This window comes from Hyperoodon ampullatus (genome assembly GCF_949752795.1).
Source record: "Hyperoodon ampullatus genome assembly, chromosome: 19".
Taxonomy (NCBI): Eukaryota; Metazoa; Chordata; class Mammalia; order Artiodactyla; family Ziphiidae; genus Hyperoodon; species Hyperoodon ampullatus.
In genome coordinates, this window is record NC_136932.1 from 42,728,380 (window position 1) to 42,741,561 (window position 13,182).

Here is a 13,182-nt window from a genome sequence, read left to right on the forward strand (position 1 = left end):
TTCTGTAATTTCTCCAATTAAAAAAAAGCACACCGGGCTTCCCTGGTGGCGCAGTGGTTGAGAGTCCGCCTGCCGATGCAGGGGATACGGGTTCGTGCCCCGGTCCGGGAGGATCCCACATGCCGCGGAGCGGCTGGGCCCGTGAGCCATGGCCGCTGGGCCTGCACGTCCGGAGCCTGTGCTCCGCAACGGGAGAGGCCACAACAGTGAGAGGCCCGCGTACCACACACACACAAGAAAAACACCACCACCTCCCTTGGCCCTACATCCCCATTTAGGTGTTAAACCATTTAGCTGCTTCCCTGCACATAAAATTTCTCAAGAAAGCTGTGTATGTGCACGCAGCTAGATGTTGTGGTAACTGTTGTGGCAGGTCGTCTGGAGCTGCCTCCCTGAAGAAGGGCCAGGTCTTGATCTCAAGGGAGAGACTCTTGGTGCCCTTCCTCGGGCCTGTCTCCATAGAGGGCCCCCTTGGCAGCCCGAGAAGGCAGGACAGGGAGGGGAGGGAGGACGTGTGCTGTGGTCACCAGAGCTCTCCCCACCCCCCTCTAGACAGGCATGGCTGTGGCTCCATCAAGGTCAAGGATTTCCCATGGGCAGTGACTTATGGGGAGAGGGACCACACAGAGCTTTTCTGTTGGGACAGGAGAGCTGCAAACGCTCGTTTTTCTTACTAAACCAGCCCTCATAGCTCGCCTCAGCGGTTATGGTCAGCACTGAGGACTCAGGACCTTAGCCTTCCCTGTAGAAGCTCCCTCCCCCCCACTGGTGGGGGCCCAGTGTCCTGGGTTTCTACTCTTCCTCCTCTTTTTGGATTTCACCATGACTGGCCACCGCATGACTGACCATCCTACTGTCTGGCAGCCAGGTGATGACTGGTCTGGTGTGGGCCTGTGAAGGGCTGGCTTTGCATCCGTCTCTTCTGTGTTCGCTCTCTAGAACTACCCAGGTCCCCCACCCGGACCCTGTCGTTGGTTTAAAAGACCAAGGATGGGAAAGGAAGGCAGCAGCCTCAGCAACAACGGGTCCTTCCTGACTCCAGCTGGGGGTCCAGGATCAGGGAGGACCCTTCAGCAACATCTGCTCCCTTTCCCTGTTCTCCCCACTGCCCCTGGGCACAGGTTCTAGGCTGTGAAGCCTCCACCACTAACAGATGTCTGTACATGGACTTGGGGACAGAGGCTGGGCCAGCTCGGGGGTGGGACTATCTCTATGTGTTGGATTAAACACAGCAGTCTACAAGACAAATTAAATTATGAAAATTCAGTGACTAGCATTTAATGCTGATCTACTCCTATAAAGTATTCTAGGACTTCCCTGGCGTGGTGGTCCAGTGGTTAGGACTCCACGCTTCCACTGCAGGGGGCATGCATTTGACCCCTAGTGGGGGAATAAGATCCCGTATGCCGCGTGGCACGGCCTTAAAAAAATAATAATAAAATATTCTATATTTACGTGACTTCAGACCCTACCCTCCAGTATCCAACATCCAGTTCCAACACCCAGAAGGTGGGGCAGATTTCCATACTTATTTGTCTGTTCTGCAGGCTTACGTGTCCAGAATCCTGTTTAAGGTTTAAGGATGCATTCAATACATACTTTTTGAAATAAAAATATATCCTATAAAAAAGGCTGCATACACTTGCTATCTCTATCTCTTCCTCCACCCATCCTCTCCTCCTCCTCTTCCCCCTTTTTAAAAAAAACATTTCATTATGGAAAATTCCAATCATATACAAAAGTAAAGAGAAGGATATAATGAACCCCCGAGTACCCATCACACAACATAAGCAATGATCAAGGAAGGACCAATCTTGTTTTAGTTATACCACCTCCAACCACTTTCCCCCTTATCCCTAGATTATTTTGGAGCAAATTTTACATATCATATATTTTTGTCCATAAATATTTTAGTGTGTATCTCTAAAAGATGACTCTTTTAAAAACATGTACCTAGGGCTTCCCTGGTGGCGCAGTGGTTGAGAGTCCGCCTGCCGATGCAGGGGACACGTGTTCATGCCCTGGTCCGGGAAGATCCCACATGCCGCGGAGCTGCTGGGCCTGTGAGCCATGGCCACTGAGTCTGCGCGTCCAGAGCCTGTGCTCCGCAACGGGAGAGGCCACAACAGTGTACCACAGTCCGTGTACCGCAAAAAAAACCCAACATGTACCTAATACCTGTACTGCACCTAAAAAATCAATAATAATTTCTTAATATTTTCAAATTCCTTGATTGGGTTCCCAGAGTTCAAATTTTTCTGATTGTCCAGATGCTCAAAACTCTCAGAAACATGGATTCCTAAATGGAATCCTGGAGAAGGTTCTAGGAGGCTTTATGGGGAAGGTTAAAAGATCACTTTCAAGAACAAAGTAGAATGTCACTGGTGGTGGTGATGACAACATTTACTGAGCACCTACTGCATACCTGGCTCCATGCTGTGTGCTTTACCTGTATCACTCTTTTAATCCTCACATCAACCTTATTCCATAGGTTCAGAGTTGCTGAATAAGTGGCCATGGTCACACACTTGATGACATGGTCAGTCTGTGAACCCAGGTCAGGTCTGCCGGACTCCAAAGTCTCAGCTGTGGACCATCACCACGTGCCCTCAGCCATGCCCTAAGACAGGACGAGGGGAGCCAGCCTCCCAGAGGGCCTTTCTTCCTACTGGATCATTACCACATGGAGAGTGGAAGCCAGATATGCCGAGAATGAGCTGCTCATTCAGTGTGGGCAGGAAGAAGAGAGAAGGAATCCCTTTCACTGAAGAGAGAGTAAAAACTGGCTGGTGCCTGAATCTCAGGATGTGCTGAAATACCCCAGGTGGGACGCACCCTCCCGCCACACCTGCTTCTCTCCCAGCTTATTAGCATCTCCTTGCCATTCCTAGGAGGAGCTGGCTGTGGCTGAACTTCCCGGCTAATGAAAGCTGCTTAGCAACAGGGAGCAGGTGAATAAAGCCCTGGTGTTTTTCCCAGCTCCACAGACTCCACCCCCGTCTCCCATTACAGCTCATCCTCAGCCTGAAGCAACCCTCAGGTGGACGGATCAGCGCGGGGAGGGCAGGGAACCTAAGGACCGAGGGGCAGGGCTGGTCTGGGTCCCGCCCCCAGTGCCTGTGGCCAGAAAAAGGAGATGTTTACAAGTCTAAGAACCTGCTCTGCCAAGCCGGGAACCTCTCTGTGGGCCTCCTAAAGCCCTTCTACCCACCAGTGGTTAAAATCCAACCTCAGCGCCCAACTGGAATGGAGCAAACGGAGACACTGTGGAGGCAGATGCTCTTCTTTGAGCCAGCGGGGAGGGGAGGCACAGTGCTCCTCGGTTAAGGCCTCAACTACCCCAGACCACTTGATGGGAAGAGTAACTGGGCACTCTGTGAGCAGTCATATTGCTATTACAAATGCAGAGTTCAAAGGTGAAACTTAAGACAATCGGCTGTTTAACCCTGACCTTGAGTTGCCCACCAGCAAAAGTTAAGAGCACCTGGCCCTCTGGGGGTTGGGGTGGCAGGAGATAATCAGCCTACGTCCCGGGGGTTCAGGAAGCCACAGAAAAACAGGAAGCATTAATTTCATTCAGCAGCACAAAGTTTCAGAGGCCATATTATGGAGCAAAACGCAAACTTGACATGACTTTTTTTTTTTTTCTTTTGCGGTACGCGGGCCTCTCACTGTTGTGGCCTCTCCTGTTGCGGAGCACAGGCTCCGGACGTGCAGGCTCAGCGGCCATGGCTCACGGGCCCAGCCGCTCCCTGGCATGTGGGATCTTCCCAGCCCAGGGCACGAATCCGTGTCCCCTGCATCGGCAGGCAGACTCTCAACCACTGCGCCACCAGGGAAGCGCAACTTGACATGACTTTTTAAGATGAAGATAAGATATCCAAGAACCTTCTCCCAACAGTGGGGTTTGGGCCTATTCTCCAGTGCGCGGGTACAGTCACACAGGTCCTGGGGGCTGGCAGGGGGTGCCTCAGAGCAGCAACGCAGCCTTGCTCTGTGGTAGGAGAACAGCACACATAGAAGCCCTCCCTGCCAGCTGGGTTTGCCAGCAAGGCCTCCTCACAAGGTTTCTACCTGCTGGGGCCTGACTGGCTTCTAGACAGACAGGTTTAGGAACAAGCACAGCAAACACAACAAACGCACGTTTCTCGTCAGTCCTGGGAGTCTCACTCCTCCCCTTGAGGGACAGGAACTTTCCTGGGTTTGCCCAGGGCCAGGTCTCGACCCAGGGATTCTTCAGTTCCATTTCTAAGGCTCTCCAGGAAGGTTCTGTTTCCGGTTCAACTGTCTGTATTCTAAGGAAGCTCAGGGAAGCTCATCTTGCTCAGGCCCTGCCCTCTTCAGTCACCCCCTAGCCATCCTCTGTGATGAACAGAGAGGCCAAGGCAGGGCAGAGGGGCCCAGGAGCCCAGCCCTCCACAAAGCTCTAGTGAAAGGGGTCACTCACTGCACAGTTTATCCAGTCTCCACAGCCTTCACTCTGCTCTCTTTCTCTCTGCACTTTCTCTGCACTCCCACTTCCCCAAGAACAAAGCTGAATTCTGGATGTGGCTGGGACAAGTGCAAGACCCAGGGTAAGACCGGACCCACTTCAGACTAAAAATGCACTTCTGAACATTTTTCCAGGGGGTGAAGGAGCCTGGCATTTCAGAATCTCCAAAAAGCCAGAAGAGTGGAGTTTTCCATCAGTACATGTCTATTCTCTCTGCCTCCCCCTAGGAATCCCTGATTATGATTCCACTGTGTGATGCAGGCAGGAAAAATGGTTGATAATCACTGCTTTTTTTTTTTTTTTGGCCACACTGGGTGGCATGCGGGATCTTAGTTACCATACCAGAGATCAAACCTGTGCCCCCTGCAGTGGAAGTGCGGAGCCCTAGCCACTGGACTGCCAGGGAAGTCTCGATAATCACTGCTTTAAACCAACCTTATTTGGAGCCCGAACTGAGATCCCCATCACCACTGAACACCATTTTCAACAAAGTATAAAGATTCCTTTTCCCATGGGTCTCAGATGCCCCGGCTTGACTCAGCTTTATACTATTGGGAGCCCCTCCTGCTAGCATTCCCTTCCGTGACTGTGCACTAAGCCCAAGGCAGAGGCAGCAAACTGGCAGAGGCTTGCAGATGCCTTTTGTTTAGCCCACACAATTTTTTTTTAATGGGAATTAGTTATCAGCATTTAAAAATTGGGACATTTCATGTAAAAACCCAGACTTCTGGCTTCTCTTAAAATAAAACAAGGGCCATAGCAAGCCAGGGCTAGCATTCCTTCAGAAGCTGAGTGGTGGCTGCCCCCTTCAAACATGGCAAGTGCCACCCAGTTCACCCCAGTGCCCACCATTGCCTGCTGTCCCACACCCGGACTTTTCTCGTTAGACCCTGTGGGCATTTAAGTTTGCACTTTGACCTAAGGCACCTCCCGAAATCCAGCAGAACAGGGCTCCTCTTGCTTTGGGGCTGATCTTAGAACCCTGGAGACCTGGGTCTATTTCATAGACCCTTGTTCTAGTTCCGTGACTGAAATTGGCTGAAAGTAGAAGAATCATTCCTTTTGAAGGTGATATCCCTGCCTGCTGGAAAGAGCCATGGGCTTCAAGGCAAGAGGCAAAAATGAAAGCCCTACTGCTTCCTGGGGGCCCCTGGACTCATCAGAGGAGAGCTGACGGTTTCTTCTCACCCTAATGGACTTGACGGTGGGACGCCAACAGCTTTTTCCCCTGCCTCTCTTCCCCCATTTACCTACGGCCGCCCACATGTGGCGCCCATGCACAAGCTGTTTGTGCTATTTTATTCTGTTTTCTGTGTTTGCTGTGTGTGCTCTGGACGAAGCCTAGCACCATGCCATGACTAATTGGGCCAGCAGTAGAGCCCTTCTGGTGACAATGACAGACATTGGCTGACGTCAGGGGAACACAGCACAGGTGGAAGGGAGTAGGGTTCTAATACTCGTCAAAGTCACCTATTGCAAGACTAGCATGCTTTTTCCCCAGCAGGGCTTCTGCCCGAGAAAAGTAGGATCGGATTGCTCCTGCAAACCTGAGAATCGTTATATCATCTCAAAGAACCAGGGAAGCTTACCCGAAAGGGAGATAGTAGGACCTCAAACCCTGCAAACCTAGTTTCAGGCTTAACATCCAAAAGAGGAGGAAACACAGACATTTTTTCATCTCTTACAATGCTAGGAACCTTCACATGTATCATCTCAATACCCACAAAAATTCCTTGAGTTGGGAATCACCACCCTGTTTTTAGAGGAGCAAACTGTGGGTGACAAGTTAAGAAACTTGTCCCAAACAACTTGAGAAGCAAGCAGAGCACGGGGATTTGTCTGAACCCTCAGTCTGTCACTCGGGCTCTGCTCACAGGCTGCCTCTCCCCAGTCGCCTTCCCACATTTCTCTGCTTTATTTTTTTTTTCGTAGCTGTTGCCACACCTGTTATTGCAGGATATATTCATGTGTACACTTGTTTTCTGTCTCTCTGCCCACAGAATGTAATCCTCCGGGGCAGAGACGCTGTCGATCTTGCCACTGCTGTTTCCCTACCTGGAGAACAGTATCTGGAATCTGGGGGACCTTCAGTGCTTGCTGCTGGACTGATGGGAGGGGCAGCTCTATTGGCCTCACCATGCTACTGTCAAAAGTGTTCCTTCCCGTATCTCCTCCTTTCACTCCTTCACCTCAGAAATGCACAACCTCCCTTCAATGAACACCAATCTCAGAGGTCAAGGAAAACAACATAAAGGTGGCAAATGGGGGACTTCCCTGGTGGCCCAGTGGTAAAGAATCCGCCTTCCAAAGAAGGGGGCGTGGGTTCGATCCCTGGTCAGGGAACTAAGATCCCGAATGCCGCGGAGCAACTAAGCCCGCGTGCCACAACTACTGAGCTCACGCGCCTCAACTAGAGCCTGCGTGCCACCAACTACAGAGCCCACGCACCCTGGAGCCTGTGCACCACACCTAGAAAAGAGAAAACCCGCACGCCACAACTAGAGAGAAGCCCGCGTGCTGCAACGAAAGATACTGCATGCCGCAACTAAGACCTGGCACAGCCAAAAATAAATTAAAAAAAAAAAAAAGATGGCAAACGGAAGGTCAAATCCCTGGAAATCCAAGAAGATTCAGTTGTGTGTAGGGACAGGCTTGCTCCTACAAAAGCAAAAGTGTTCATGCTGAGGCAGAAGCGTTGGTTTATTACAGACCTTCTCCTTTCTAAGGTGGGAAGGCTTGGCTATCCCTCCTTTACATTCATGTTGTTTTGCACGCAGTCGAGTGCTTGGATAGTTGGGATGCTGGAGCAACACAGGTGGGATTAATTAGAAAATAGATATGGCACAGAAAGCATCCGAAAGCACAGACCCTTCCCCAAAGTTAATGTAAAGATAAACCAGAGCAGTGGTTCCCAAACCCAACTACCTAGGACAATGGCCTTTAAAGTGTGGTCTCTGGACCAGCAGTATCAGCATCACCTGTGAACTTGTTAGAAATGCAAATTCCTGGGACCGCCCCAGACAGACTAGAATCAGAAACTCCAGGGTTGGGACCCAGGAATCCGTTTTAACAAGTCCTACAGGTGACTCTGATGCATGCTAAAATTTGAGCACTACTGTCCTTGGGAACTAGACATATATAGTCGATTCTTGGGCCCTGGAGATCCTGATTCAGTAGGTCTGGGATGGGACCCAAGGAGATTTCATAAGCTTCTGAGTTGATTCTGACTTGCAGCCAGATTTGAGGACTACTAAACCTGAGGACTCATCTTTCCCTGGCCCCAAGATAGTGTCCTCAGTTTTTAAACCCCTCTCCCATTATCCCCCAGTCACTCACTCACCACATAGAGTAAGGATGTGGCTGCTATCTTCATGCACAAACTTCCTGGTGACAGCCTCCTCCATGATTTGCTTCACCTGTCAATAAATGGGCAGCATCGTTATTGATTGATTGATTAATTGATTGACCAAAGGCCTGTGAGCAAGTAAATGGCTTGGCTCTGCCGCCCTGGTCTGGGTTCAGATACCTGCAGAGTAGATGATAGGAAAGGGAGGGGTGGGGAAGCAAAGTTTCTTCAGTACAGATAGCACCAACACCTTGGAAAGGCAACCAGGAAAAAAGATGCTATAAACCCACCAATCAATCAGTGCAGATATTCCAACCCAGGAGGAAGTGCCCTGCTATAGAGAACGGGGGTGGGATGCTTTTTGCTCATCTGCACTTAGCTGCAGAAGGGCCTGTGGGCAGAAACACTGTCCTTTAGGGACAAACTGTTTCAGTACAGGCTCCAGATAAACAACCTGACCCTCCTTTTCTCCCTTCTCTGAGGGTAGTGGTACATCCATCTAGGCCTCAGGGACACTCCCCACATGCTCACAAGCCCAGTCTTCTTTCTGTCTAGGTAAAGCCCTATGTTTGGGTTCCTACCTGGATGTGAAAGCTTCTGAATGCCTTGTAAGGTAAGCAGTCACAGCCTTCTTTAGAAAGAACTTAAAAAAAAAAAAACTTTAAAATTGATGTACAGGAACTTCCCTGGTGGCGCAGTGGTTGGGAATCCGCCCGACAGTGTGGGGGACAGGGGTTCGGGCCCTGGTCCGGGAGGATGCCACGGCACAACTGGGCCCGGGCACCACAACTGCTGAGCCTGCGCTCTAGGGCCTGTGTGCCACAGCTGCTGAGGTCCGCGCACCTGGAGCCCGTGCTCCGCAGCGGGGGTGGGGTGGGGGTGGGGGTGGGGGGCACTGCAGTGAGAGGCCTGCACACGGCGGCGGGGGTGGCCCCCGCTTGCCGCAACTGGAGAAACCCCACACCCAGCAGCAGAGACCCAACGCAGCCAAATGTAAATAAATTAATTAATTTTTAAAAATTGATGTACAAATACAAAAGGGTATATATCATAATTACACAGCTTGAAGAATTTTCACAAATTGAACGCACCTATGAAACCAGAATCAGATCAAGAAACAAAACGTGGGGCTTCCCTGGTGGCACAGTGGTTGAGAGTCCGCCTGCCGATGCAGGGGACACGGGTTCATGCCCCGGTCCGGGAAGACCCCACATGCCACAGAGCGACTGGGCCCGTGAGCCATGGCCGCTGAGCCTGCGCGTCTGGAGCCTGTGCTCCGCAACGGGAGAGGCCACAACAGTGAGAGGCCCGCGTACCACAAAAAAAAAAAAAAAAAAAAGAAAGAAATAAAACATGACCAGCACCCTAAAGTACCCCCAGACTCTGTCATGTTTCCTTCTAGTCACTACTTACCTCAAAGGTACCCACTATCCTGACTTCTAACATTATAGAGAACTTTTGTGGGGTTTTGTACTTTTTATAGATGGAATGGCTCACTGTGGAGTTTTTGTGACTGGGTTTCTTTTGCTCCTTGGTGTGACTGTGAGATTTGTTTATGTTGTATATGGATGTGCATTGTTCATTCTCCATTGTGTGAACAACTCACAATTGACTGGCATTCGGGTAGCTTCCAATTTGGGGCTATTATGGGTAGTGCTGCTGTGAACATTCTAGACATGTTTTTGTGTGAACACGGGTGCTCATTTCTTTGGATTTATATTTTTAGGCAAGGAATTTCTGATGAGTATATTCTATATTATTAGATTTTGCCAAGTTGCTCTCCAAAGTGGTTGTACCAATTTACACTCCCAGCAGGAGTATATGAGGTTCTAGTTGCTCCCAGCACTTAAACCATGCACTTCTGATGGCTTGGGGGACCGTGCCAGGAGACAAATACTAATACTGAAGATTAGAGGGATGGATTACCTCAAACCCAACATTAAATCTTACAGATACAGTAAGCTCTGGGAGAGCTAGTCTTTGCCATTCTTTGGACAGTGCCCTGTGTCCAGTGTCCTGATGCTGCCCTTGCTCCCCAGGCCCTCACTTTGGTTTGGAGGGTGGTAGAGCTTCTAAAGTCTGGGGAGGAGGAAGGACCCAGAGTTTCCTCCCTGCTGCGAAGTGCTCATGGTTAGTGGTTAGGTAAAGGGGGATCGGATCGATTCTGCACTCTATTTTTTTTAACATCTTTATTGGAGTATAATTGCTTTACAGTGGTGTTAGTTTCTGCTTTATACCAAAGTGAATCAGCTATACATATACATATATCCCCACATGTCTTCCCTCTTGCGTCTCCCTCCCACCCTCCCTATCCCACCCCTCTAGGTGGTCATAAAGCACGGAGCTGATCTTCCTGTGCTATGCGGCTGCTTCCCACTAGCTATCTATTTTACATTTGGTAGTGTATATATGTCCATGCCACTCTCTCACTTCGTCCCAGCTTGCCCTTCCCCCTCCCCGTGTCCTCAAGTCCATTCTCTGCGTGTGCATCTTTATTCCTGTCCTGCCCCTAGGTTCTTCAGAACCATTTTTTTTTTTTAGATTCCATATATATGTGTCAGCATACAGTATTTGTCTTTCTCTTTCTGACTTACTTCACTCTGTATGGCATTCTCTAGGTCCATCCTCCTCACTACAAATAACTCAATTTTGTTTCTTTTTATGGCTGAGTAATATTCCATTGTATGTATGTGCCACATCTTCTTTATCCATTCATCTGTCAGTGGACACTTAAGTTGCTTCCATGTCCTGGCTATTGTAAATAGAGCCTGCACTCTAAACTATTAAAACCTTCCTAGATTACTTCCCAAGGGGTTTTGCATTAAACAGAGCATAATGTCACAGCTCAAAGACCTGCAGGCATCTGAAGCAGGCTGTTGGGGCAGATTTTTGGATTAGGAGGACCTATAGATACCCTGGGAATTCCCTGGCGGTCCAGTGGCTAGGACTCGGCGCTTTCACTGCTGGGGCCCAGGTTCAATCCCTGACGGGGGAACTAAGATCCCACAAGCTGTGCAGCACAGACAAAAAAAAAAAAAAAGAATTATACTACAAGTCCTTTATGAAAGGCCAGACTTGCCTACAATTACCCCCACTGTCCCTACTTGTAGGACAAGAAAGGATTATATTTCTCTTGAAATCAAGCGCTGAAGGGGGAAGGGAACTAAGAGTTCAGAGCGGGTCAACATCTGTCAGGTAATACACATAGCTGTGGCATATTCCGGACATTTCTTACATTTGTTTAAGAATCATTCTGCGAGTAGTACAGACAGCCTTCTAAATACTGCCTTCCCCCAAATCTTTCCCATCATCCCTGACCAACCCCAAATTTGGAACACACCAACAATCCTAGCACATCTGCCCATAGTTTGGGTATGGCTACATTTTTGTTCTTGTTTATACTGTTCATATAAATCTCTGTCACTAGACTATCTGTTTCCTGAGGATAATTACTGAGATTTGAGATTTCTTTTTTCCTTGGGGAGACCAGAGTTGGGGCTTAAATGCTAATTTGATGTACTCCTGGCCTAAAAAACCTCTCACTTGGCCACTTCACAGCAAAGGCACAATAGAGCTTCTCACACACAGTTGGAAAAGGTGATGGCTTCAACTACTTCTTTGCCAACAGAAGGGAAGGAAACAAAAGTTAGGGCACAATAGCCAGGCCATAATTAATGCGGGAGAACGATCTAGAGCCTTCCAGGATTTTATAAGAACCCAGAGTCTTCTCCAGTCCTGAAACTCTAGGAAAGGGTAAAGGAACCAATATGGTAAACTTTTATATATGAGGTGAATATCACTATCCTTATTTTAGAGATGAAGAAATTGAGACTCAGAGAGGTTAAGTAACTTATTCAAGGTCACAAAGAGCTGGTCCAGACTATCCCAAAGTTTATGCATTCCCATCAGACTTTGCAGTCTCCAAGATCAGCAGATTTATTTACCAAAGAGTCATTGAGTGTCTACGTGGATACAGAGTTCTGGACAAAACGGATGGGTGTCCTGCCCTCATTGAGTTTACACATCTGGCAGACACAGAGGTAGGTGGGAGGAGTTCGTGGCTCCATCCAGAGGCCTAATCCATTCTAATCCACTCTGTGGGTTTGAACTCTCCAGCTCTCGTTTGTGGGTGAGTCATATGGACAACCCCCCCCCACCACCATGAAACTGAAATGGCTTTTAGGGCAGGGTCAAAGTAAAGGACATTAGTACAGAGAAGGACTGTTCTCTTTCTGACGTGGGCGGGGGTACTCCTCAAAAGAGGAGAATAATCTTGAGTCTTAAAAAACATTCTCAAAATACCCTCTGGCCTCTGGGTAGGGAGGTGGGCGTGGAGTGAGAATCAGTGAGGTGTGCGGCGAACCCTCCTGCAGCCGAGGCTCGGTTCCCAGAAAGATAACTGAATGGGGTGTAGGGCAAACCGGAGCTAAGCCCCCAGGTCACCCGTTTAGCGCTCTAGGAGGCCTGCGAGGGGCCCCGCCCCCTCCTCAGGCGGCGCGGGCAATGAATGGGCAGCTCGGGTTCTCCAGAAATTGCCGCCACCCCTCCCCCGACCTCGGTTTCCCAGAGCTGCTGCCTTCACAGGGCGGGGAGCTGCGGGATCGCGGAGCAAACTAACCCTGAAGCGCCGGCCTAGCCCCTGGGGCCGAGGAGAGCTGCCCGCTGATCCGGGAGTGGGGCGGAAACCGCAAACCAGTCCAGGACCCCGCCCCCGCCCAAGGCCAGCGAGCGCCCGCGGCCCGGAATGGGAGCAGATCTTTCTGTCCCTTGGGCCTTGCGGACAGGGACGCGAGCTCCCGGGGGTCCGTACCCCGACTTTACCTCTTTTTTCACGTTCCACAGCAGTTTCTCTTTGACTGCGTCCTCCGCGCTGCCCATCGTGCGGCGGCTGACGGGGAGGTGGTGCTCAGCGGCCGCCTAAGCCCCCCACGCGCCCTCGCTGCCTCAGCGCCTCTCGGCTCAGCGCCCCAAGCGCCAGGAGGAGCCCCCGCCCGCCGCGCTCCCCTCCCGGCGCCGCCGCCGCAGCCACTGCCCGGTGCTGGGCTCTGCAGCCATCTTCCGAGCCCCGCACCGACGTCAGGAGGCTGGCCCGGCCCCTTCCCACAGCCGGGGGCGGGGGGGTGGTGCGCTCAGCCACTGCGGGGGGGGGGGGGTCGGGAGGGGGGAAGGCTGCGCGCGCCTGGGGGCACCGTGCCCGGGCGCGCGCCACGGTGGCCGTTGTCGTGGCAACGCGCCCTCTCCAGCCCCGAGGGCGCGAACTTGCACTGTGAGAGCTAGCAGCCCGCCGCGCCCAGTGCCGGGCGGGGAGGCGAGGCGCGCCCGGCACCCCATGGCTGAGGGGTGA

General features: G+C 50.9%; 1 protein-coding gene across 2 annotated transcripts in view; it reads right to left on the reverse strand.

Moving 5' to 3' along the window:
* SGSM2 (small G protein signaling modulator 2) overlaps positions 1 to 12,716 on the reverse strand; it is a gene marked incomplete at both ends in the record, with an annotated part of 36,137 nt that extends 23,421 nt beyond the window's left edge. For both annotated transcript variants that reach the window (XM_079724702.1, XM_079724701.1), the window contains 2 exons: positions 7,833 to 7,908; positions 12,660 to 12,716. In XM_079724702.1, the coding sequence (XP_079580828.1) occupies positions 7,833 to 7,908; positions 12,660 to 12,716 (133 nt within the window). The remainder of the gene's footprint in view (positions 1 to 7,832; positions 7,909 to 12,659) is intronic.
* Between the last annotated feature and the right edge of the window lie 466 nt (positions 12,717 to 13,182).